General features: G+C 30.6%; 4 protein-coding genes across 4 annotated transcripts; 3 read left to right on the plus strand and 1 right to left on the minus strand.

Moving 5' to 3' along the window:
* Positions 1-142: 142 nt before the first annotated feature.
* Positions 143-1,417, minus strand: LOC110605226 (putative fasciclin-like arabinogalactan protein 20). The gene has a single exon (XM_021743641.2). It carries the CDS (start codon positions 1,193-1,195, stop codon positions 143-145), a length of 1,053 nt encoding a protein of 350 aa, XP_021599333.1. The 5' UTR covers positions 1,196-1,417.
* Positions 1,418-4,813: 3,396 nt separating this feature from the next.
* Positions 4,814-6,271, plus strand: LOC110604782 (heavy metal-associated isoprenylated plant protein 20). The gene is made up of 3 exons (XM_021743087.2): positions 4,814-5,036; positions 5,107-5,182; positions 5,881-6,271. The coding sequence occupies exons 1-3, from the start codon at positions 4,830-4,832 to the stop codon at positions 6,171-6,173; spliced, it is 576 nt and encodes a 191-aa protein (XP_021598779.1). The 5' UTR covers positions 4,814-4,829; the 3' UTR covers positions 6,174-6,271.
* Positions 6,272-15,176: 8,905 nt separating this feature from the next.
* Positions 15,177-17,716, plus strand: LOC110604914 (heavy metal-associated isoprenylated plant protein 37). The gene is made up of 3 exons (XM_043952845.1): positions 15,177-15,699; positions 15,888-15,963; positions 16,428-17,716. Exons 1-3 carry the CDS (start codon positions 15,661-15,663, stop codon positions 17,477-17,479), a joined length of 1,167 nt encoding a protein of 388 aa, XP_043808780.1. The 5' UTR covers positions 15,177-15,660; the 3' UTR covers positions 17,480-17,716.
* A 6,803-nt stretch (positions 17,717-24,519) lies between these two features.
* Positions 24,520-25,751, plus strand: LOC110604764 (transcription factor MYB8). Its single transcript, XM_021743057.2, has 3 exons — positions 24,520-24,806; positions 24,899-25,028; positions 25,137-25,751. Exons 1-3 carry the CDS (start codon positions 24,521-24,523, stop codon positions 25,567-25,569), a joined length of 849 nt encoding a protein of 282 aa, XP_021598749.2. The 5' UTR covers position 24,520; the 3' UTR covers positions 25,570-25,751.

The raw sequence follows: 25,751 nt of genomic DNA on the forward strand, positions 1-25,751 counted from the left end.
GATCCTCAAATAAGCAGGTGCCTCATAAACGAAAGATATCATTGGTCCTTTATACCAGTATTACCCTACTAAAATCCTAATATCAAAACTACTATAACACTCTATTTTAGAATAAAGGACAAAAAAAAAAAACCATGCATCTCTAAATGTTCTGGTAAAAGATGCAGAGGAACAGAAGAGATAATGATGTCCACAACATAAAATCAGCTGCTATATTCTCACGGTTTCTTCTGCCCCCGGATGAAGATCTTGGAGCTTGATGAGAGTTCTCTTGCCCCACGAAACTCCCACGAAGAAGGCCATGAACAGCAAGCCAACTATTGTTATACAAATCAGGAGCTACGACCTGAACTCCACTGAGCAGCACAGTATCACCAGACCTTGTGACATTTATCAAGAATTCATCCAAATAAGTGGGCAACAACACACCATTTTCAAGATTAGCCAGATCATTACTTGCAATCTTGCAAGGCACAAAATGCCTGAGAAAGATCGACCGGTACTCTGTGAAATTGCCGATTAAGCTCTTTACTATCTCATCCTCCGGAGCAAAGATCGTTATAAAAGTCTGGTTCTTGAACTCCGTCAATTGCAAATCAAGAAATGAGGCCATAATAGAGTACCCTCTTGATCTCAAAGCTCCACTTGCCTTCTCAAACATGTGGAAATCGTCACCGTTACCAGAACATCTAAAACCCTGAGCAGGCCTCCCACTGATGGAACCAGAAACCTCAAAATCGGGATCAAGAAACTTCTCGATTCCAAAGACTACCAAAGACCCATCATTATATATCGCTGAACCATTAATCTTGACACCATTCAGTGAAACATCGACATCAGACGGTGAGGAAGTGATGATGAGTGAATGATTGGCATTCAAAGTGGGGATCTTGGTTCCAGGAGGTAAGATTTTGAGTGATTGGGGAGAGAAAAACAGTGGAGAGAAATGGAATTGCAGGAGGGAGAGAGAGGGTTGGCCTACCTTAGAGAACTCAATGTCAGGGGGAGAGAAGATGGTGAGAGAGGAAGATGGCGGGATTATGGATTGAGAGCCGAATTCGAGAGTGAGAGCCATCGAAGTGTAGCCGGAAATGGAGAGGTTGCTGGCGGCATCATGAATGTTATCGGCGGGAAGAGGAGAGGAAACGGAGAGGAAAGAGAGAAGGGTGAGGAAGATGAGAAGTTGAGTGGCCATTTATGGAGATTCTTGGATGCAGGTTTGCCAGTGCTCAGGTTCTGGACTCAGCTGAAGCGAGAGATAAATTGCGCGTATATAACTGTGAGCATGGCGGTTATTTGAGAACTATGTTTTGGCGGGAAAGAATTAGACACGTGGGTCTGTGTGATTTGCTAATAACGGATGCAATGAAAAGTTAGTTATGTTGGCTTAGTTGACGGTTATCATGGTTTTTTTTATGTAAAATGAATTTAGTCCATGTTGCTTTAATAACTAATTATAAAGAAAATCTAAAAATTTTTCTATCAAAAAATATTATCTTATTTTTTTTATGGAGGAATTTATTTATTTGTATATCAATTTTAATTACAGTGGAAGGAATTCAAAAGTACCCATTGGCTTTTTTTTTAAATAACAAGAAAACTTAATTAATTTATAGAAAACAAAGAAATAATGTGAGAATGAGGGATATCAATCCAAATTCTTTAACCTGACTCATAATGAGCTGATGTTGCTAGAACATGAGCGATATCATTCGCAGATCTATAAACAAAAACACACTTTGCTTCCTCATAATTAGATAGAAACAGTTTACAATCTTGAACCAAAAGGCTAAAATACGATCAATCATCCAACAAAACACAATTAACTGAAAGCACAATTAACTGATATCACAAGTACCTGAGCATCCAATTCGAAAAAAACTCAATCCCATCCACACTTTTTAAGTCTTCATTCTTTATTTTCTATTAAAAAACTAATAATAATAATAATAATAATAATAATAATAATAATAATAATAATAATAATAATAATAATAAACTTTTTATAAAACATTTATTCCATATATATACATTTCATTTTCGCTAATCGCAGTTAACGATTTTATATTTATTTTATAAAAATTTATTTTTTAAAACCAAATAGGTAAGGAAGGTTTAGAGTGACTCTTCATCATCATAAATCAGTGATTATGTTTATTTTTTTCCCAATACTCATAGCTCATCCATTCAATTGATTTGTGGTAGAATTCTATCTGACCCAATTTGTCTCGGATATCGAATTCCATATCTTGATTATATAGGTGATAGTTAATTGAGTCTTCTTGCTTAATCAGCTGAGAGGGACCTGGCATCGATACTTGTTCATTATTTTCTTGAACATCAACTACTTCGCTCTCTTTTTTGTTTTGCTGATCGACAGGAACTGATTTGCTGTTGTTAGCTCCGATAGAACTCTCATCAACTGCTTTGCCCTCTTTTTTGTTTTGCTGATCGATAGGAACTGATCTGCCGTTGTTAGCTCCAATAGAACTCTCATCAGAAACCTTATCATCGTGAGCAGTGGGTGTTGTTTCTTGAATTGAAGTTTCAATGACAGGCGTCTTTTCAGTACTTGGAGTTGGAATTTTAACGACAGGTATTGTTTCAGTACTTAGAGTTGGAATTTTAACGACAGATGTCATTTCAACATTTGGAGGTGAAGTTTCGATAACGGGTGTAGTTTCAGCACTTGGAGTTGGAGTTTTTGAGTCCTTGGACTGCTTCTTCTTCCCTGGCAAAAGTCACATTTTTATAATACAAGATTTAAAAAAAAAAAAATAATGGAAACAAATACAGAAATTGAAACAAATACAAATGTTATACGTACTAGAGAATTTGGAAAACAAGCTTTTCATCTTACTTGCACACTTGACAACAATTAATTTGCAAATTAAATCCCTATTTTGTACCGTAATAATCTAAATATATATAGGAATTGTTTTATTAATATCATGAGATAATTATAATAATATTAATATTAAATATTTTACGCATGCTTTTGCATGAAATTAATTTGTCCTCATATTTAATTCATTCATTTAAGAAAATTGAATTACTCAGGACAGCATGCTTGACAGGAAATTTATAATAATAATAACAATAGAAATTGAATCAAAACCTAATTCATGGTCTTAAAAAAAGCTATATGATTGAAAATTATAATAACAATTATTAAAAAAATCTTAAAAAAAGCATGCAATTAATCATGGAATTAATTAGAGAAAATAATGCGAGATTCGATGTGATGCATGCTTAATTAATTTAGAAATTTTAATCAAGCCAATTTACTTTCTTCTTTGGTAAAGAAAAAATACATTTTCTTCCTTTTTAAAATAATTTTTTTTTTTATAAAAAAGAAATGCAGAGTAGGGATGGCAACGGATCCGCAACGGATCAGGTATTTTCGGATATCCGATCCGACCGAATCCTAATAGAACGGATTTGGGTAGTTATAATTGGATTTGGGTAGTTATAATTGGATTTGGGACGGGTTCGGATTTTAAAAATAATACCCGTTGCGGGTTTGAATTGGATTCGGATTTTATGTATAGGTACCACCACCCGAACCCGTTTATATAAATAATTAATTTAATATAAAAATTATATTTTACAATAATATTTATAAATTTTTTTATATATTTTTATTTAAAAATTTAAATTTAAATATTCGTTAGAAATATTGGATTTTTTTAAATGAAAATTATTAATGAGAAATATTTTTTATATAAATTATTAATTAAAATATATAAGATTAAACGGGTTCGAATTTTATTCGGGTAATAATAATCGAGTTTGGTACGGATTCGGATAGTTTAAATTAATTTTTAATCGAATTCAGAACGGATTCGGATATTATTGATATAAATCAGGTTAAGATTCGGATAGTTTAATCCTACCGTTTAGATCAATGCAGGAGACAAAAAAAAAAAAAAACAAAAGGAGGATTGAGGCTAAGAGGCAAGTCCTTTTCACTGGAAAACTCTAGACCAGCCCAATAATGCATCTAACAAAGATTCTGTACGGGCTACTTCAACTTTCTTTTTAGGGTTTATTTCTTTTTTAAAATATTTTTTTTGGTGATTAGAGCTAGAGCTGAAGCTGAGCAACCAAAAATGGCAGAAATGGAAAAAATTATGACCATCAATGAATAATAAAGGCTTTAGTGGCAGCATTTGCAAGCCACATTAATTTCTTTGTCAAGTTGGCCTCTTTGTATATATAGACGATCGGACGAGTTTTTCCCAGTTGCTATCTTAATAGCTACCTTCAACGATAATCTTTAATAATCGACCCCATTTCATTAAACTTATTCTCATTCATCCACATCATAATTAATTAATTAATAAAAATCTTTTAATTTCTTTATCAATACAGCAAATTAAAAGAAAGAGACTATTTCATCCAAGGAACTTCACCCAAAAAATTAATGTAAAATATTAAGTGAACAATTTTTTTTAAAAAAGAAAAATTGCATTATGCATATATATAACCTTCATGAGGCTCAATTCAAAGAGTTGCAATTATTGTAAGTTTCTTTCATCCAGTAGTTTTGCTTTGCATGCAAGGGAACATCAAACATGTTATATAACCCATTCAATTTAATGATGGCTACTACTCAATATCAATTCCCCCACAATAGTCTTACCAGAAAATATAAAATTTATATTTAATATAAAAAAAATATTTATAAAATTTACGTGTAAATATTCAGAGACTCAATCTAATAGCAAGTGTATCGGAATAAATCTAATATATGATCTAGATAAAAAATATTTTTAACATGGACTAGCTCGGTTCCTCTTCAAATCAATTTTAACTTTGCTATAAATATGCACCACTTATACAACATTTATTTCCATCCTTCCCTCTTGTACTTCTCTCCTTACAAGTACTTCTCTATCTCTCTCACTTTCTCTCTGAAACCCTCTGGTTTAGCTTTGGAAATTAAGCAAATGGGTGCTCTTGACTCTTTCTCAGATTACCTTTCCGACTTATTTACGCTTGCCAAAAAGAAGAGGAAGCGCAAGCCAATGCAGGTATATATATGCCTAGATATATTTCTCTCTGAAATTGGATTTCAGATCTTTAATATAGGTTTTGTTTCAGACAGTTGATATCAAAGTGAAAATGGACTGTGATGGCTGTGAAAGGAGAGTTAAGAATTCTGTTTCCGACATGAAAGGTTTAACTATTTCTTTCTTTCTCTTTTTCTCGTCTTCTTCACTAAGATCTTTCCAATGTTTTATGAGCACATATTATGATTTCCAAAAGGAAGTAAGAGTTATTAATCTATATGAAGCACGTAAGCTTCAACTAAGTGTATGCCTGGTTTAATAAAGCCTGAAGAGCAAATTCCTGCCAATTTATAGGCTACGCATGGAGGCCCCAACGGAAAAAAATCATAAAAATGAGTCAAAGATGAGCTTCCTCGTATTGGGAACTAGAAGAAGATCTCGTTGAACTCCACCATAAAAAAGAAAATCTGCAGACATCATAAATTTTCTGCAGAGAGAGTTTGCTACTTCTAGTCTTTTTGATACTCTTGTTGAGTTAAGTGATTGTCTTATGCAAGTGAGGCAAAATCCAACAATTTAGGCCAGACGCTTCTCTTTAGAAATAAGCAAAAAGTACCTTTGAAATAGCTAGATTTGCTTTAGAAGTAGCAAAAAGGCATCATTTTCCATAATAAATATAGCAAACCAAACTCCAACTCTAGGTTAAGGTGGTGAATGAAACAAACCAACCAGCTAAATTCATTTCAAATATTAATTTAATTATGAGTTTTGATCATTAGTAGAATAATTAGGTATTGCAAATAATTAATGGATTCCTCCCCAAGTTTATTTATTAGCTAACTATTTTTATTTCTTGAATATACAGGAGTGAAGTCAGTGGAGGTGAATAGAAAGCAAAGCCGGGTAACAGTAAGTGGGTATGTTGACCCAAACAAGGTCTTAAAGAAAGTGAGAAGCACAGGGAAGAGAGCTGAGTTTTGGCCTTATGTGCCATACAACTTGGTGACCTACCCTTACGTTGCTCAGGCCTACGACAAGAAGGCACCCTCTGGGTTTGTTAGGGACGTGTTTCAAGCACTTCCTAGCCCTAATGCAGCTGATGAGAAATTCACAACCTTGTTTAGCGATGAAAACCCACATGCATGCTCCATTATGTGAAATCACATGTTTAAAAATTAGACCTAGCTAGCTGATCGTTGTATAATTTTTGTTTCTGCTTTGGATGTAGGTTTTGTATGCTTAATTACCTTTTGTTATATATGGTTTTTTTTTTATATATTTAACTTAACATAAATTTAAACTCAGAAACTTTAATAACTATTTATATAAAGGTTGAACTTATTAATTATAAAAAATCAAGATGTTAGTTTATATTTTCTAAACGAAATAGCAAGATATAAATAAAAATTTTCGATAAAACGAATTCAATATCCTTCCATCTTCTTTTTTTCACTCTACTAATAAAAAAAATAAGACATTTAAGATTATATTCAACTACTTAATTGGTAAGAATGAAATAATTTAAATCTATTTCTTCCTCCATAGGTGATGAAATAATTGTTTATAGTAGAAGTGAGCATTAGGTGGATTCAGTTCAAAATTGAATCGAATCGAATAAATTGAAATTTTAGTATTTATAAAAATTAAACTGAATTGATTTTAAACAAAATTAAATTGAATCGAACTGATCTAATTCGATTTGATTCGATTCGATTTAATTTATTTATCTTTTTAATAATTTTTTTAAAAAATTTTTATACCTTATTTTTAATATTTTAAAATTTAATTAAAATATTTCAATTTCAATTATAGTCTAATCTCTTTATATTATTAAAAATAATATATTATTATTATTAATTAGTTTGATTTAATTTTTTTAATTAAAATTAAATCGAATTAAAATAATTAAAATTTTTAAAATTAAAAATTAAATTAAAATAAATAAAAAATTAAATTAAAATTTTAAATTAATTTAATTCTATCAATTTTTTTAATTTAAATACTGAAATAGAGCATCAGTCGGTACAAAAGAAGCTTCTCCAAAAGCACAAACATTCTTTATAGTGATTTCTTTGCATACTAATTATATTGTACCCCGCAGCCATCATATCCATTTTTTTTATTAATTATAAAATATCCTGTTATCATTTTAATAAACAAATGCATGTTTATCTCTAAATACGTTTTAATTATTTATATTTTTTAGATCCATCCGATATATATATATCTAATTATTAAATATATAATATATTAACTAAATTATTATTAATCTTATAATTAAATTTAAAATAATAAAATTTTATTAAATGCGTGTACATACACCTTATATAGAAAAAAAATTCTGAGTAATAAAATTTATGAGAAAATGACTCTTTAATTTCAATATTTTGGCTTGTGATGGTATAGCCTCATATGTTAAATTTTTCTCTGATATATTAATAAAATAATTATTTTAAAAAAATCAATATTATTCATTAAGTTTATTGTTTATGATAAAATATATACTAAAACACACTAATTAATTAAAATTAGTTTTACTAAAATTTTATTACTGAAAAGTTTAGGAGGCTAAACCTAAGCGAATCCATTGCACATTTGAATTATTTAGTATGAAAATTTTTTTTTAAATAAAAATTAAAAATTAAAATTCAAAATTTTTTAAATTTATTGAGATACATTTATCACTAAATTGATTTAATATAAAAATTTTATTCTATTGATATGTGTGTATAATAATTTTACTTAGTATTAATGACTAACTCAAATTATTGCATAAGGAAATATATGATTGAGCTGATTTCGCATTAAGAAGAGAATTGTTGGCATCTGGGTTATCGCCACGTGGTTGGGACCAAAACCAACCAAAATGAATTGAAACAGGGCCCACCTTCTCATGCAACAATCCGAGCAAAACAACTGGAGAACTGGTTATTTGGACAAGGCAACTAAAAGGACAAGTCTACTGAAAATTTTCCATCCCCAAATCATTTCTCTGGTCGAAGCCAGAAATGGCATGGCATTTGGATTTTGAAGATAGGCTATAAGACGCAAATCATGCAATTCTGCTGATCCTTTTTCATTCCAGAATTGCCAAGTTGCTGAAAATTGGCCACGAAAATGGTGTCGTTCCTTGATACTGTCGTGGCTTTGACACAAACCACAAGGGCGTAATCATTACAAGTTGACCAAAATCTCAATGGCTTCAAGTTCATTTTGGGAAGGACACACAAAAACTTGTATGATCCATTGATGGATGTTAAGTTTTGGAAGCTAAGGGAGTAAGCATGTGATGTTTGAGCCTATCTGGTTAGGTATCCTTGTATTTTATAAGATTTTTTTTTAAAATAAAAATTATAGTAATTTCTCTCAGTAACAATTGTTTAATAATTACATAACTTGGCTTGTATGTAGTGTTTTAGTTAACATCTTTTGCATTATATTGTCAAAGTCAAACATTATTAGAATAGATCAAAAAATTAAATTTACTCTTAAATAATATTGTTGAAAATAAAAATATGAAATTTCAACTTTTAATTTAAATTTATTTCTGAATTTTCATTGAAATGCTAAATAAATAAATTATTTATTAATATTTTAAGTATGAATGAGACTCTACTTAATTTATTTAATTTTATTTAAAATTATTTAATGTTTTTAATGATAATTTAAAAATAAATTTAAACTGAAAATGAAATTTAATATTTTAAATCTTTATTATATAATTGAGGGACGATAATATAATATTTAAAGAAGGTAAGATTTTGACTTAAAAAAAAAAGGAGGTAAGATTTTGGCACGTGTGAGTAAGTTTAACTTGAATGGTTCACACTTTTCTCTTTTATTGATTTTTCTCTTATTTTCTAGTGACATATAACCGTTATCATTCTACAGTGTCACATGTCGCTATCATGCAGAACCGCACGTATATGTGTATTTGTCTGCCCATTCTCGTCAGGTGGCCATTTAATTCATTTCTAGCGCCCACGTGCTCATAGAATTGTAGTATATATGGGTTTGCTCTCCTACTCCCTATCACGTCAAATGAGCTGGGTCTATCTCTGGTTAGGCCCCTTTTTTGGCGAGTCCAGTCCTCGATCAGTCTGGCCTGCCTTAATCGCATATTGGATGGTGTATTGATGAGTTAACTTACGTAGTGGGTTTTAATGGGTTTTAAGCGTGTTTCTTCTTTCAGGATTCGACTTCAGCCTGAATGCTAGAAGCCTGTCACGTTAAATGAGCTGGGTCCCTCTCTGGCTAGTCCCATTTCTGGCGAGTCCAGTCCTCGATCAGTCCGACCTGCCTTAATCGCAAATTGAATGGTGTGTTAATGAATTAACTTACGTAGTGTGTTCTAATAGATTTTGTGCATGTTTCTTTTTTCAGGATTCGACTTCAGCTTAAAGGATTCGATCTCAGCTTAAATGCTAGAAGTCGAACTGTTGGTATTAGGGTTGATAATAATTATGTGAAATCAACTGTACAAAAGTAAAACCATTTTTCTTAATAAATCAATTTTAATTTTCTGAACCACTTAAATCCATGCAAATTCAATATCTTAATCACTTTTAAGGGACCATTAGCCTTTGTAATGATTTTTTGATAATCTATACGGCTATTTGAAAAGTAATTTTCTTTTAAAAAAATAATTTATAACGAGACTTCATACTTAAAAACTCATTAAATTGTCGATAATTAAAGCATTTTTAAAAAAATAACATTTAACATTTTATTCTTGATCATGCCTTTGTACAAAATAGCATTTAATTTATAAAGCGAAGTTAAGATTTTTCATTTTTAAAAGCAAATCTATTTTATTACAAGGGCCTAAATTCAAAACACATACCAAATCCCTTAGCATAACCAAGTCCAAGCCCATAATTAGATCCAAAATTTATAGAGCCTTGCTCGGATTAAGTTCAGTAGGTTGAGGGTTTATCGATTAAATTCAAATACTTTCCTTCTTTTAATAAAATCGAGAGTTAAATTCTTATGAATGAAGTAAGTATTTACCGGATTAATTTATTTATTAGTGAACTAATCCCATACAAATAGAATTTAATTTTAATTTAGTAAATTGAGGATACTTATAATTAAAACAAAAAGAAATTTGATATTCAGAAAAATAACTTTTAAATTAATCCCTAATCCCTAATTCCTAAATCATCTGCGGTATCTTTTAATTTAAAAAAATAAATGGATCAATCTAATCTAGAAATCTTAATTTTAAGTTAAATTAAGCTTAGAAACTTAAAGAGCTAATTTAGTAAAAAAATTAAAAAAAGACTAAATAGAATATTCCTAAAAAAGTATAGGAGTGAAGTTGAATATTTAACCCAAGAAAAGAAAAGGCTATCAAAAGTCTCCACCGTAATGTCAAGATATATTTCCATCCCACCATAAACTCAAAGCCAATATCAACAAATTATCCATCTTAAATGCATCTTTCTTGATAACCCATCTCTTTTTCTTTAGTTCTGAAAGCATTGCAGCTTCAATTTCAGGCCCATAGCTAATGAACAAGTTCAGAAGTGTTGCAATTTGCAAAGCTCAATTGAAGAGTAGGCTAAAATGCAGAAGCCTACATTACATAACAACTCCATATTATAAGTCTGTTGGCAATAAATTTTGAAGAAATTCTAGCATCAGAAATTGGGATCTGGGATGTAAATTGATGTTTCTTCAGCTTGGAAATTCAGACACCTTTCTGGGCAAAGGAGAAAGAATCTTGTGAAGTTGTCCATTTATGAGTTGGGGCCCAACTGCACCCTGTTTTTAGCTTCATTACAACCATGCACTGGAACTGCATACAGAAAATGTATAGGCTCATATCTTCTCAATTACTGAAATAAAAACAACCAAGCCATTCCCTAATTTCCAATCAATTGAAGCCTTAGCCTGTAGGGTGGACCAACAACCAAAATCACCAAAACTTCATGTCCTGCATTCCTATGCATGAAAGGTAGGTTAACAAGAGAATTGCATATTAGTGTTTGTTTTGAAGGAAAATGAAAAAGAAAGGAATAAAAAAAAAAGGAAAGGTTTTTTAGCTGTTAGGTTGTCAGATTGGATAGGTACAAAATGGGTTTCAGGTCCTTGATAATTTATTGTGCTTGCTTCCACGGGAATGAAGATCAAATGGGTAGCTATTGAACAGCACATTTTGATAAAAAAATTTCCATGTACTCTAATTGTAGTAAAAGAACTGTGGCTCTTGCTGGTGAGTGTTCCAGCATTTCTCCTTAAAATAAGTAAAGAAGGACAAAGAACATGTGCAAGAGCCTCTTCTATTATTGGAGTTGTATTTGATACTAGAGTGGAAGGTATGTGAAACTGCCAGAATTTGTTTAATTTAGACTATTTTTTGCCAATTAAGGCTAATTTAGTCGATTTTTTAGAATTTTAAAAATAAAAAATGAATTAAATCTTGAATTTGAATACAGTGCTGTGTGTAAACAAATGGGAGGCATGGCAATTTCAGTGGGCAGATTACAATTGTAGCCTGGAGCCCAAGAAGGCCTATCTCCTACAGGCCACAGAGCATCACAAGGACAGATGTCATCATAAATAGGAGATCAAAAGTGGGTCCCAATGAAAGATTAGAGTTGATGATGATCATGACTCTGGGCATGGGATCCCAAGGCTGTGGACCCCCTAACCATAACACCATATCCTAGACCTTCATCCACATTGTACCCCACGCCTCTTTGATTTTCCTCAGAATGCTGAGCTCAGAGAATTTTTACCTCTTTCTGGGAACTGGGTGTTTTAGATACACAAAACCAATAAGTCATCAGTGGCAGTTAAAAGTAATTTATGATGTAAAACTTCAAAAAAATATATACAAATAAAATAAAATCAGAGACTTAATACAGAAGCAAAGGCAATAAAGTGAAAAAAGGAGAAAAAAAAAGGTTGGAAGTTGGGTTTTGGCTAGGGACAGCATGCAGGTGCTGAGAACTGAGAAGCAAGTAATGATGAACCTAACACTCTCACCTCTGCCTAGTTGGAGCCTATAAAAATGTTACCAATTTTTCTTATGGATTTAAGCTTTGTGTGATTGCGTGCTGCCTTCTGGTCACAGGCAGGCTATCTGATAATAAATTAACAAAAACAGAAGAGAGAGAAAAAAAAAAAGGTAAAAAGGCATTGGGTTTGGGATAATCAGGACCCAAATGTCACAAACAGGGCACAACCACCCAAGTTTTTTTTTTATTTTTTGGTTATGGTAAATACAAATTCTTAATTTTGGGTAGAAAAAGGGTTAAGAAAAAAAAGGAAGGATGTTTGGGAATTGTACCAAAAAGGGTTAAAAGGTGGACCTCTTCATCTTTGCTTTTGGTGTTTCCCAGTTACTGTTGGCTCAACTCTGGTCAAGTCCAAAAAGCTCATATTCTTTCTTTCTTTCTTTCTTTCTCCTCTGCAGCATTACCCATTTTTCAAACCTGCTTTAATTTTTATTATGTGATCATATTTGCTACATTTTACTGTTCATGCATGCTTTGTTGGGATTCAAATCATTTAGAATAGAGAATGAGTGTTGAGCCCACCTGACCTTTTTTCTTTTCTTTAATTTGATTTTAACAGAAATTTAAATTAATTTTTATATTATATATATATGTATATATAAAAGTAAACTTTCATTTATTAATTCTCTAATTATTTTTAAAATTAAAATATATCAATTTTAAAATCAAATCGAATCCGATTCAACTAACAATTCAAGCTTTAAATGACTATGCCCACACCTTTTATTTAAGATGGAATGGAAGGTGGAAGCCTTGGAGCGTGCGCTTTCGTGGCTCACAATATCACATTCACAAAATAAAGAATTTATTGAATTTGCTTATTTTTCTTTTATCTTTTATTTTTATATTTTAAGACTAAAAAATATCTACATGGGATAACAGTGTGTATATATATAACTATGAATTATTAAGACTATGGTTGAAAAAAACTGAAACTGAATCAGCATCTAATTGAAATTGAAATAGAAAATAATACTAATATTCATACAATAATAACATTAATATTATAATATATTATATTATTTATATGCAATTATTAATTATATAATTTTTAATTAATAATATATAATAATTGATATATACAATATGTTATATAACTAATATGTGATTCATTTATATAATTAATTATTATAAAATAATTTAATATATTTATTACTGAAATTATTTTAAAAAGTACAAAAATAAAAGATAATATTAAATCACTTACGTTCATACTTAAAGATAATTTACGTTATGTATATACGATGTAATTTTAAATACATATACATATAATTTTAATTAATTATATAAATTTATTAAAATTATAAATACGTCTAATAAATATATATATAAAAGTAATTTTTTTAATTTAATACGATTTTATAATCGTTTCGTTAGATTTTTAATAAAAAATTAAAATCAAATCAAATTAATAAAATAATTACATTTTTATATAATTTAATAATTTTTATATACATATTTTCAAAATTATTCTATAAATCATTTTAATAATGAAATAATTATTGCATATATTTTTTAAATGAAATAACATATAATTAAAAAAATTAATATTTAATATTTATTTTTTATTTTATTTTAAAATAATAATAATAAAAAATTTAAAGTCTCTTAAATTTATTCATGAATTTATCATGAGATTAAATTTATTTACCTTATTTGATATTTATTTTTAGAGACGCATAATATAACAAGCGTAGTTTTATCACAATATTAAATTATTTTTAATGATAAGGTTGAAAACTTAAAAAAGCTTTACATTGTTTAGGAGATAATTTGTTAGTAGTGGTTAAAATTGAAAAAAATGTTCAATTAAATTAATATATAATAAATTATGTTTCTTTTTATATTAAATATTTTTAAAAAAATGCCACATCACAAACTTTTTGAGTTCATTTATTAAGTTATATTAAATATTAAATTATTGTAAAAAAAATTTAAATATCTATCATTTTTTAAAATTTTTTTATATTTATATTCTAATTTTAAAAAATAAAGCCATTTTTTATATTTACTTTAATTTTAATTATTTATTTTAATTAATTTTGATAAAAAAAATTTATAGTTCATGTGGTTAAAAATTTAAATATTTTAATTTATATTTATATTTAAAACTTTAAATTTTGAATAATAAAATTAATTTTTTTTCAATTTATTATAATTATAATCAAGAATATTAAATTAAATATGAAAATATTAATGGCAAATTATAATATAGTAAATATTAATAGTAAATTATAATATAGTTTTTAAAGTTTTATATTAATAATTATATAATTCTTTAATTTAAATTTTATATTAAAAATACATTTATTTTATATTTATTATAATGATATTAAATAAATATTTATTATAAATAAATTTTTTACTATATAAAATATTTCATATTTACCATTATTATACAATTTATGAAAAATTAAAGTTTATATTAATAATATTAAATAAAATAAAATATTATAAATTTAATATGTAAATCCATTCTCTTTATTATTTTTATAAAAAGTTAAATATATTAATCACATTTTTTGAGAATTAATTTTATAATGGTAAATTATAAATTTTTTAGTTAAAATTAATTAAAATAAATGATTAAAATTGAGGTAAATATGAAAAAATTAATTTTATTATAAAAAATTCTAAAATTAAAATATAAATATGAATAATAGTAAATGTTTAGATTTTTTTTATTTAACATATTTTAAATATTTTTAAAAACTGCTTATTTAAATAGTGAATAAAGATATTTTAAATATTTAAAAATATATATATTTATTTTTTTATACATATTAAAAAATATAATATTATATTTAAAATAATAATTTATTCTATCGTTTCCTGATAAATCATTTAGTTATCTAATAGATATTTCATATAAAATGTACTAAATTTTAGAAGTAATTTGATAATATAAATTATTATAAATACAAATATTTTATCATGGAGGCAACAGCAGAAGGATAATAGGAAGCATAAAGCTGTCATTCAAATTTCAATCAAAAAATGGAAGCAGAAGGAAGGGAAGGGAAGGGAAGGGAACGGCGTTTGAGGCCGTGAACCAAGGAACTGCTTACATCTTCCTTCTCTGAAACCCCAAAGCCAAATCAATAACACAAATAATTAATAAAAAAAAAAAAAAAAGGAGAAGATGACAGAGATAGAAGTAGGGGGAGGTGTCAAGTCGCTGTTCTTCGTTTATTGTTTCTTAGTGCTCAGTATTTAACGTTAAATCACATCATTTCTGATTTCTGAAACAACCCCCATCCTCCCTTATTGCTATCTCCCTCTTTCTGACACTTTTTTTTTTTTTACTCTCTCTTTCTTTCGCTTCCCTGGTTTTCTTTTTCAATTTTTTTCCCAAACTAAAAACACCCATGTGCTTTTGTTTTGGTTGCTTTTGAGAACTGAACGAAGAGAAAACCCCCCCTTTTTTTTTTATTAAAAAAAAGAGAGAAGAATCTTATATTCTCTAATACATGCTCTGTTTATCAACAGGGGAGAAAGAGAAAGAAACTCTCATTTCCCAACTATAACTAGCTTATTATTATCCACTCTTCTTAACTTTTATGCTTCTTTTCCTCTTTTCTAGCTGAGTGAACTCTTTCTTCCCGAATTCTACTCAAGAAATGACTAAAGAAGAAGACTTTAAGCTCCTCAAGATCCAGGTCTCTCTCTCTCCCTCTCGCTTTCTTCAACCACATTCTTTCTGTCTTTTCTTTATCCCCATTCTTCTATTTGTTTTATGGTTCCCCCCCCCCCTTGTAACTAAAGCGAAGTTATAATCTTTCTTCTTGTTTTTGCTTCCTTGCTTTCTTTATTTCGTTAATTTTTTTTTTCAAATTTTATGCAACAGACTTGTGTTCTCAAAGTGAACATACACTGTGATGGCTGTAAGCAGAAAGTGAAGAAACTCCTTCAGAGGATTGAAGGTGATTCCTTTCTTTTTTCATCTCTTTCTATTTTATCCCCTATTTATATTCTTTGATTGTTGTCTTCCACTCTTCAAACGAGATATGTGGCTAAAAAGAGAAATGTTTGGTGTTCTGTAATATTCTCATTCTCTCTTAAAAACCAGACCACTCAATGAGGGTCTAAAGGGCTTCAATTTGTTGTAGTTAAAGCATTATTGCCTTTTTGAAAATAAATAAATTTGTTGTCCTTGTGATCTTTTCAAATATCTGTTGTTTAGTTGAAAGAAGCAAAATCAGTCAATGTGATTACTCCCTAAGAATAGAAAAGTAATGATAGTTCTCTGGAATTGTTGTGTAAGATGAGAAGTTATCTGTCTTTTTGTCATTAGATATTGAGAATTAAATTTTGGGAGAATTTTTTGAGTCCATTACTTGATATCTAATAAAATCTTGTTCATAATTTGTGAAAACTTTTGTTACAGGTGTTTACCAAGTACACATAGATGCAGAGCAACAGAAGGTTACAGTATCAGGAAGTGTAGATTCTGCAACTTTGATTAAGAAATTAGTCCGAGCTGGTAAACATGCCGAGGTTTGGTCTCAAAAATCCAACCAAAACCAAAACCAAAAGCAAAAGAACAACTGCAACAAAGAAGACAAGAACAAAGGCCAAAAGCAAGGCATCCTCAAAAACCTAGAAGCCTTGAAGAACCAGCATAAGTTCCCCATTGCATTAAGCTCTGAAGATGATTATTTTGATGATGATGAAGAAGAAGAGGAGGATGAACTCAATTTTCTCGGGCCAAGTCATCTGGGTCTTATCAGGCAGCAAATTGAGGCAAGCAATGCAAAGAAAAACATTGGAGCCATGGCAGTAGCACCAAATTGTGGTAATAAGATGAACAATAACGTGGGCAATGGGAATGCTCAAAAGAAAGGAAACCCGAACCCAAATCAGAACATGGGAATGAAGATTAATCCAGGTGGGGTTGATCAAAAAGGCATGGCAGCTTTAAAAATGAACGGTGCCCAATTAGGTGGAAACATCAATTCTGGGGAAGGAAAAAGGGCAAATGAAATTGCAACCATGATGAACCTTGCTGGTTTTCATGGAAATGTTGGTAATCTTCCTAATTCAGCTGCTGCTTTAGGAGGTTTTCAACAAGTTCAATCCAATATGGGATATCAAGGATCATCTGGAGGAGGAGGATTCCCTAGTGGTGGATATGCTACAGGGCAACATCCATCATCTATGATGATGAACATGAATGGATATAACCATCCAGCATCTGCGGCATCCATGATGATGAACATGCAAAACAGGCATATGATGCAGCAGCAGCAGCAGCAGCAGCAACCTCAACCTCAAATGATGTATCACAGGTCTCCTTTTATTCCACCTAACACTGGCTATTACTATAACTATAGCCCTGCTCCTTACCCTGAACAGCAACCCAATTACAATGGTGATAACTCTGCAACAGCAACCCACATGTTCAATGATGAAAACACCAGCAGCTGTTCAATAATGTAATTAAAGAGAGAATGTAGAAATTCTCTTCAGACCTCCCTCTCGTTTCCAAAAAAGAAAAAGTGTGGGGGTTTGACTTGAAAATTTAATGGAGTTAGTGGTCTTTTGACAGTATTCTCTGGTGGATGTCCTGTAATGGGACGTCTCAGTGAATCTTATCAGTGTATTGTGTAGTTGTTAAGATGATGTTTGTCTTTTTTTATTAGTTCAATTCTGTCTCAATGTTTTTTCTTTGTTTCATGACAGGTTTTGATTTGTGGTTTGCAAACCACTCACCCACTAGTAAATTATAAAAAATATGATAAATCTTAGTATAATCTATGATGTGAGAAACACTACAAACACTTGGTGTGCAAGAGGTGGATGGTCAATTTGGTATTTGGATTTGGAGCTTGTTTAATTTAATTGCACAACAGACAAGGTGACATTGGGCACTGTTATTGTACAGAGACATGATGACCCTGTGGTTGTGCACAGATTCATGGAGATCAAGGAACAGCTTAGTTGAAAATCAAAAGTCTGTTTGCCATTCTTGGAGTTGGTATCTGCTCTTTGTATTTTGAAGAATTGAGTTGGTGTCTCCTTCAACATTTGAAAATTCTTTTTTAAATGATATTTAAAGAATATTTTTAAAAATATTCCACCTTAACATAGATAAATATCTATAGATAGCTGGTCCTTGCTAGGAAGGCTGTTGGGAGAGTGTAGATTTGAAAGGTGGTTGTCTTATCTGCAAACCACCCCCAAGATATTTAACTTGCCCCAAAATTTTATATTCAACGGCCAGTCCGCTGCGATGTGGACCAGTTAGCTTACCTGAGAATTACATTGATTTAAGGTATGTTTGCACGTCCCAAACATATTGATTAATATATGGGTGCATGAGTAAATTAGGTTAGTAACTTCAGAAATGGCTTTTAACTTCTTACAAGTAAAAGAAATTGAAAAAATGCCAATCAAAGGGATATAATTTTGAAGTTTATTGTTTGAGTTACCCTGATCAAATAAAGGACTAGTAATTGTTCATTGCATGTGCCTGACTTGTGTTTCAAAAATTGAGAATGCGTTAGAAAAAATGGAAATACTTTCCGGGAAAATATTTTCCCTAAAAGCAAACAGAGCAGCATTGGATTCATAAAGGGTATCAAAAAGGGCTGTATCCATGTGACTTGACTTGTACAATTGACTTTGTTTATTTTGTATGCAATTCGTACACACAAAAGCAATGACTGAAAATATGAAACTTTGTCACTTTGTAAAGAAGTGGAAAGGAAAAGCATCTGTGGGAAGGGAATCAATGATATTGTCAAGTGAAAACACACGAGAAGCAATACAGAAAAGATGGGGCTTATGTGAATGGCTTTAAAGCTCTTCCACGAAGAATGCAGATGCTGTGCTCGATGAAATGCCGGTATGGCAAAGTACAGGCAGAGGTGACTAAAGGAAAAACCAGATGTACTGCCAATACACCTTTAAAGGTAAAAGGCATTTGTGTTCATGATTGCTTATGCACCATGTTCAATGAATTGATACAACGGAAGGTAGAGAATTTTAATGGTGGGTGAACCAAGGAGCCTATATATCAGAAACTCAAATTTATATAACAGTGCGTTACAGGAAGGGAAGGCGAAAAAGAAACCCAAGATTATCCGAGAATAAAGAAACAGTACAAACTATTATCGTATGCAAAAAGTTCCATGGTGCTGTAAATTTTTCTTGTTCATATATCTCTTCATTTCAGAATTGAGAATATAATAGAAATATTGCTGTTATGAAATGATGATGTACAAGGAAAAAAGGGCAAATGCTCAAGGGGATCATTATTCTCATTCATATACAATAGATGTATGCCATCATAAATAAAACAGCATCACTAGCCAAATCACTGTTGCATCCAACCTTTGCTGATTAACTATTTTGATTACCTGCGTTCTGAGCTTTTAATTTTTTTTTCCCCTTTGGGATTATTTCTCGGTTATAGTCCTTTAAATAAGGAATAGACATCTCAAAATGGTCTCATAGCAGCTAGGGTATATCAAACTTGACAAATGAATTTTGAACTACTAGATTTCATGGCAGGTAAAGGTAGTGATGTGGATTGGGTGTATCCTTTGACTCTTTGACTACTTGAGTATCAATCCAAAAAAAATAAGATGAGGTGGTCGATATCTTGTTGGCATTCTCTCTGTTTTTTAAGTTAATAAACTGTATAATGTGGGCGAATAATCAATGTAAGTAATGCTGAGTATTTAGAAATGCGTATCTTATACTATTTTTTTTTGTTGCTTTTATATTGTTAAAAAAATAATGTTAATTATCAGTTTTTTATAAATATAGAGTCACATACTAATAGAAAGAAATCCGCATTTATAGAAATTTGTTTCAATAGTATGTCAATAATTGCTTATAGTTAAATGATAGTGACTAGATCCAACTACAATGAGTGGGTTTTAATTAAGGCGAATGATAAATGCCGATGGTCATGGTTTAGTATTATTGTCTATTATCTTTTGATCCAAATCAAAGGGGCACCCCCGACATAACTAGGAGCCAATGAGACTTGGTCAATGAGTCTCTACTAAACGGACGGATATCAAATTATGTAAGTTATGATTTGGGGTGATGGTTGAGTCATGCTCCTCAATTCATCACTAGGAGCCAATGAGACTTGGTTAATAAATCTCTACTAGACGGGTGAATATCAAATCATATAAGTTATGATTTAGAGTGATGGTTGAGTCATATCCACGTCATCACTAGAAGCCAATGATGGTTGGTCAATAAGTCTCTACTAGACCCGCGAATATCAAATCATCTAAGTTAGATAATTGGATATATTTAATATTAAAGTCGATGAAAATTTGTATAACTCTCTAATTCACAAAGAAAGGCATCGTCCCCAGCTGACCAAAGTGCATTCATCAGTGAATTCCAAGCCATAAACTCCACCTAAGTTGGCTCCTTTTATGGTTATACGGCTTGAAGCAGGGTTTCCCACTTCAATATATGATGATACAGGTATCTAATCTCTGTTCATCAAATGGAATAAAAAGATGGACCAAATTCATTGCCTCGAATTTTGGCTCAGAATTTTTACCTCCTGTGGCAGTATGCATGCTTACTTTAAAGACAGTGTGATAAGCAACTGCACACACACAACTCAGTTCTTCATTCCTGGGAGAATTTTTATATTTTTGTGTGTTAAAATTCCTATGAAAGTGAAGATCTATTCCCGAAATCAGGCTGACTACTTGGAGGCACGATCCAAAACAACTTCACGATTTGGATCAGCTGAAGTAAACATGGTCACATCTGGCGAACATTGTATTGCACTAATTGCTCCTCTATGCTTCTCAAGGACTGCTGCTTCAGTAAGATTATCACCAGACAACGAATATTTGTGTAACTTACCATCTTGGCCACCCACAATTGCTTCACGTCCATCAGGTGCAATTATAATGCTACCACAGTAAATCCAAGGTTGATGTTTGACACTACTTTCAGAAGACTGCATAATTTCAAGGGATGTCACAATAGAACACATTGATCAGAAAGAAAAATTTTCAACAAAGTTAGATAGAATGAGCATTCGAAAAGGAAAATTATTGCATATCGTTTCATTGTCACGTAATAAAAGAAATCTACTATCAAATCCAGATGTAATAACCTCTTGAGAACTATCTAAGCTTTTGATCACTCTGGACCGTGTTAATGCACTAACATTTTTCATGCGTCCAGAGACTTTACCAAGATCAGGAGATTAAGTGAATTGTACCACCAAGAGAAACAACAAGAAGATGATAGTTTTGCCAAAGACATCCACTCCACCCGAAGCAGGACATGCATGCCAATGTTTTGCTCACATTAACATTACCATTCCTCTGAAATTTCCCATATCTTTGCAGACTTGCGAGCAGATACAGTAAGTAGATGAGCTTTATGAAACATGGAAGACATTTGGGAATAAGCAAAAACCTGCAACATATGTTTTATAATACAAGCATTAAGTCAAAGAATAGTAAATGTAGTTTAATTAGCTAGAACAGTTATATAAACGCAGTATCAAAAGTAATGATTGAATTTATTGTTTAGCAATGCCTTGACATTGTATATTTTTTTAAAAAATATTTTCTTAAATAGCTTTATGATAAAAAAAATTATGTTAGATATGATGTAATACAATGCAGTGTAATTCGGAGGGAGCATTCCGATTGTTGTAATTCTGAACTGAACAAAAATCGAAAAACTAAAAAATCAATTTCATGGAAACTACCAATCAAAATCAAACCAATTTGATTGGGAAGATCAATTTGAACAGAAGGTCAGCTGCACACAACGATGTAGTTTTGTATATTCATCACACAACAAAAAGCTTTCAATCCAAAAATGTAAATGCGTATAAAAAGTATAAAACAACAATAAAAAAAAAATAATAATGCCAATAACAGGGTACAATTTTCAAATTAAACAAAACCGAGCTGGGTGGAGCAAATAATTTTAAATTTTATGAAAATTTTAAGTAATAAGAAAAAAGTTTAATTTCTATTTATAATATTTATTGAAGGCTCATTCGAGCTTTTCCAAAAAAAAATTTTAAGATAAACGATTTTTAAAAATACAATAAAATTTATAAATTTATCAAAATATTTGAAATACAAATTTTATTATTTAGAAAGTAAATTTTACATTTTAGTTATTTTTAAATTTTTTTATATTTTTCTACATTAAAATTTTACTATTATAAATAGTAATTTTATTAATCATTTATAATATTTTTTACTTTTAAAAATTTAATAAAAAAATTTTATTTTAAATAAACGATATTAATTAATACTCTTCGTTAAAATAATGCTCTTCCACCAATAAACAAAAATCATAAAACAAGAAAGGCCTGTGCAAATAGTAAACTCCATGAGGTTGTGGGGGTGAGACGTAGGCAGCGTGCAATGTATTGCATGAAGCCGAGGATGCGAGGCTGGTTCAAATGAAATGGGAAGGGCCGAAGATGGATCCATGCGTCATACTCAGGACTTGAGAGCACCATGGCTAGGAGGAGGTTTATAAATCTTTCGACCATCGTTGGGAGGATGCCGCCTTCTAGTCTTCATCGCTAGGCGACGATCTGTCCAAAAGGAAGTCGGCGAGCTAGATCTGGCCTTCGTTACCTTCCACTAAATAATAATAATAATAATAATAATAATAATAATAATAATAATAATAATAATAATAATAATAATAATAATAATAATAATAATAATATCTATTGGATAAAGTAATCTAAATGTTAAAAAAAATTTACCTTTATATCATAAATTTTATTTTTTAAATAATAAAATTAAAATTTTAAAATTAGTCATAAATTTAGCCAATAAATTAAATTAAATTTAAAAAATTAATAATAAATTTTTTTGAAATTTTATTCAATAAATAAAATGGTATTTGAAATAAATAATTTTATTTTAATTATGTCAATTAAATTAAACAACGTTTGCTTTTTTTTTTTTAATTATATTATTTTTCCTTCTTAATAATTAAAGAGTTGTGGAAATTAAATTGAAAATAAATTTAAAATATACTCCTTTTATTTCATAATTTTTATCCATTTTATTTTTTTATACATTTTAAAAAATATATTTTTTATTAACTTTTTAACTATATTAATTTTAAAAGTATTAAATTTTATTAAAAATTAAAAATATTTTAAATACTTATTTAGAAAAATAACAGAGATTTATTAGAAATAAATAAAATAAAATATAATTATAATAATAAATTTATATATTCTTATAATATAAAAGAAAAATGAATAATAATATTAAAATAATAAAAAAAAATTGACAAAAATTAGAGAATAGTATAATCTAAAAAATACCAATAATAACGATAGTGTTGGCGTAGTAGTTGTAATTGCGGTAATAATAGCGATAGTGATAGTAATTACAGATAGCAACAAAAGTAGTTGCAGCTAATAATAAATTAAAACAAGTAATCGTAATTATATCAATATTTATATATAATAATTCATTACCGTTGGGTTTTTTCGCCCCGGTCTAAGTTCATACCCGTTAGAACAGCTCATAACTTGAAGGCTTTTAAACCTCCTCCAAAAATTAGGTCCAGCCTACTCAGCTCAAAGATCGGGTTCCAGTCTGTTTCTTCAATCAGGCCGGCCCAGCTCTTCCGGTCCAATGAACAGATTCTCTCTGGACCTAATCTTAACCTTATCTTCCGGCCCATTTCGGAATCAGAAAGAAATTCAGCCCATTTGCTTTGTGGGACCATCCGCATACATGTCCGGTGAGAATCAGGAGCCGTTACGCATGGGACAGCAATCTGATTCCTTCGTACGTCCATATCAACATCAACGTAACAGAAAACATATAAAAGGAGAAATACTCTCATTTAAATCTAAACCTTTTCCAGTTTTACAGAACCCTTGTAAAATTTTATTTTCTATATCTCAGATGATCAATAATTATTGCATTTTTTAAAATATAATTAACCACATTATATAATCATTAATATATTATATAATTTTTTATATTACCGATCAAAGTAATTAAATTTATAATTACTATTATGTGAATTTTTTATTTTTAAATCTGTAATTACTTGGAAAATAGGAAGCAGTTCCAACAGCAAGTCACAAAATGGTTGCATGAACTCAGATCAAACATCACCAATCAATTCACTACAGGGAAGACTAAGAGGAGAGTGTAGCAAGTGAAGGACTGTTTGTTAAAAAATTGGGAAGCACCACTCAGCTGTGTAGTTATCTTCCATCCAAAACTATCAGTCAACCCACCAAAACCCATAAGCCTCACTCGCTGTTCGTTTTCATAGAGTAATAGATTTCAAATGTATTGTCTTGAAGAAGACCATTCGGATAAAGCTTTTGCTACTATCCGAAAAACACTTAATTTTGCTAATTAAGAAAATTATGATAACGGACAAGGACTAATACTTAACGGCAACTAACGCAGAAGGTTGTCTCCTTGTATCTCCGAACACTTGCAATTCACAAACACTCGCACCCTCTCACGCATGGCCAAACCACCGGTCCAAGTCAACTCTATCTTTCTTCTATCAAATTCCAAATATATACCTCTGCTCAGTCTTCTCTACCCCATCTTCTTCCTTCTTCATCTCTCTGTCTCTATATATCTTACCTTTTTAGCTTGTATCTCAATCTGGAATCTAATGAGAAAGCCTTGCTGTGATAAGCAAGACACCAACAAAGGAGCTTGGTCTAAGCAAGAAGATCAGAAGCTCATTGATTACATTCGTAAACATGGAGAAGGTAGCTGGCGAACCCTCCCTCAATCTGCAGGTTCGTATCCACCCACCTTTTTTTTTTTTATTTGGCATGGCCACATCTGTATTGGAAAAAAGGGTTTTGATTTTTGTTGTCGAAATTGTCAGGGCTGCTTCGCTGCGGCAAAAGTTGTAGGCTGAGATGGATAAACTACCTTCGGCCTGACCTTAAAAGAGGAAACTTTGCTGAAGATGAAGAAGACCTTATCATCAAGCTTCATGCACTTCTTGGAAACAGGTGCATATCTAGTCTTTCAATTTTAATTCTCTCTTTTCTTGCAGATTTTATGCATGGACTAAGTTACATTTTGTTGTTTATATTTACATGTATGCTAATGTTTATCAGGTGGTCTCTAATAGCTGGAAGATTACCTGGACGAACCGACAATGAAGTAAAGAACTACTGGAATTCTCATTTAAGAAGAAAGCTTGTGAACATGGGAATTGATCCAAATAACCATCGTTTGAACCGTAATTTTCCTCGTCTTCAAAACCCACAAGGCTCTTTTAGTGCAACATCTTCTGAGTTGAAAAGTGATACCACCAAAACCCGACATGATAATAATAATAATAATAATGAACAAGCATCTGATGCAGCCAGTTGTTTGGAGGATAGCCCAATTGCTTTGCCTGACCTAAACCTTGACCTCACAATGAGCATTCCTTCTTCTAGATCTTTCAATATCAGTCCTGAAGCGAAGCAGAAGATTACTGAATCTAATTTATCAAAGGAACCAGAATTTGCTGCTAGTTCTCCTACGCTTCTCCTCTTTCAGTAATTACATGCTGTTCTTGTAAGGAACATCCTAGTGAAATTAAGCTTGTAGGGGAGGAACATATATATATATATATATAGATAGATAGATATAAAGTTGGGATCTGTCGTCTAACTGTAGATCTTTGATTGTTTGGAAAAATATGGCAATGCAATAAACAAGGACAAGAAGCCAAAATGCAACTC

This window comes from Manihot esculenta, chromosome 17, assembly GCF_001659605.2.
Source record: "Manihot esculenta cultivar AM560-2 chromosome 17, M.esculenta_v8, whole genome shotgun sequence".
Taxonomy (NCBI): domain Eukaryota; kingdom Viridiplantae; phylum Streptophyta; class Magnoliopsida; order Malpighiales; family Euphorbiaceae; genus Manihot; species Manihot esculenta.

What these genes read in the sequence shown, in the direction of transcription:
- LOC110605226 (XM_021743641.2), bottom strand. Translation starts at nt 1,195, where the DNA reads ATGGCCACTCAACTTCTCATCTTCCTCACCCTTCTCTCTTTCCTCTCC.
- LOC110604782 (XM_021743087.2), top strand. Translation starts at nt 4,830, where the DNA reads ATGCACCACTTATACAACATTTATTTCCATCCTTCCCTCTTGTACTTC. An exon ending in GGAAGCGCAAGCCAATGCAG is followed by an intron (nt 5,037 to 5,106) that starts GTATATATATGC and finishes GTTTTGTTTCAG; the next exon opens with ACAGTTGATATCAAAGTGAA. An exon ending in TTCTGTTTCCGACATGAAAG is followed by an intron (nt 5,183 to 5,880) that starts GTTTAACTATTT and finishes TTGAATATACAG; the next exon opens with GAGTGAAGTCAGTGGAGGTG.
- LOC110604914 (XM_043952845.1), top strand. Translation starts at nt 15,661, where the DNA reads ATGACTAAAGAAGAAGACTTTAAGCTCCTCAAGATCCAG. An exon ending in TTAAGCTCCTCAAGATCCAG is followed by an intron (nt 15,700 to 15,887) that starts GTCTCTCTCTCT and finishes TTTATGCAACAG; the next exon opens with ACTTGTGTTCTCAAAGTGAA. An exon ending in ACTCCTTCAGAGGATTGAAG is followed by an intron (nt 15,964 to 16,427) that starts GTGATTCCTTTC and finishes CTTTTGTTACAG; the next exon opens with GTGTTTACCAAGTACACATA.
- LOC110604764 (XM_021743057.2), top strand. Translation starts at nt 24,521, where the DNA reads ATGGCCAAACCACCGGTCCAAGTCAACTCTATCTTTCTTCTATCAAAT. An exon ending in AACCCTCCCTCAATCTGCAG is followed by an intron (nt 24,807 to 24,898) that starts GTTCGTATCCAC and finishes CGAAATTGTCAG; the next exon opens with GGCTGCTTCGCTGCGGCAAA. An exon ending in CATGCACTTCTTGGAAACAG is followed by an intron (nt 25,029 to 25,136) that starts GTGCATATCTAG and finishes AATGTTTATCAG; the next exon opens with GTGGTCTCTAATAGCTGGAA.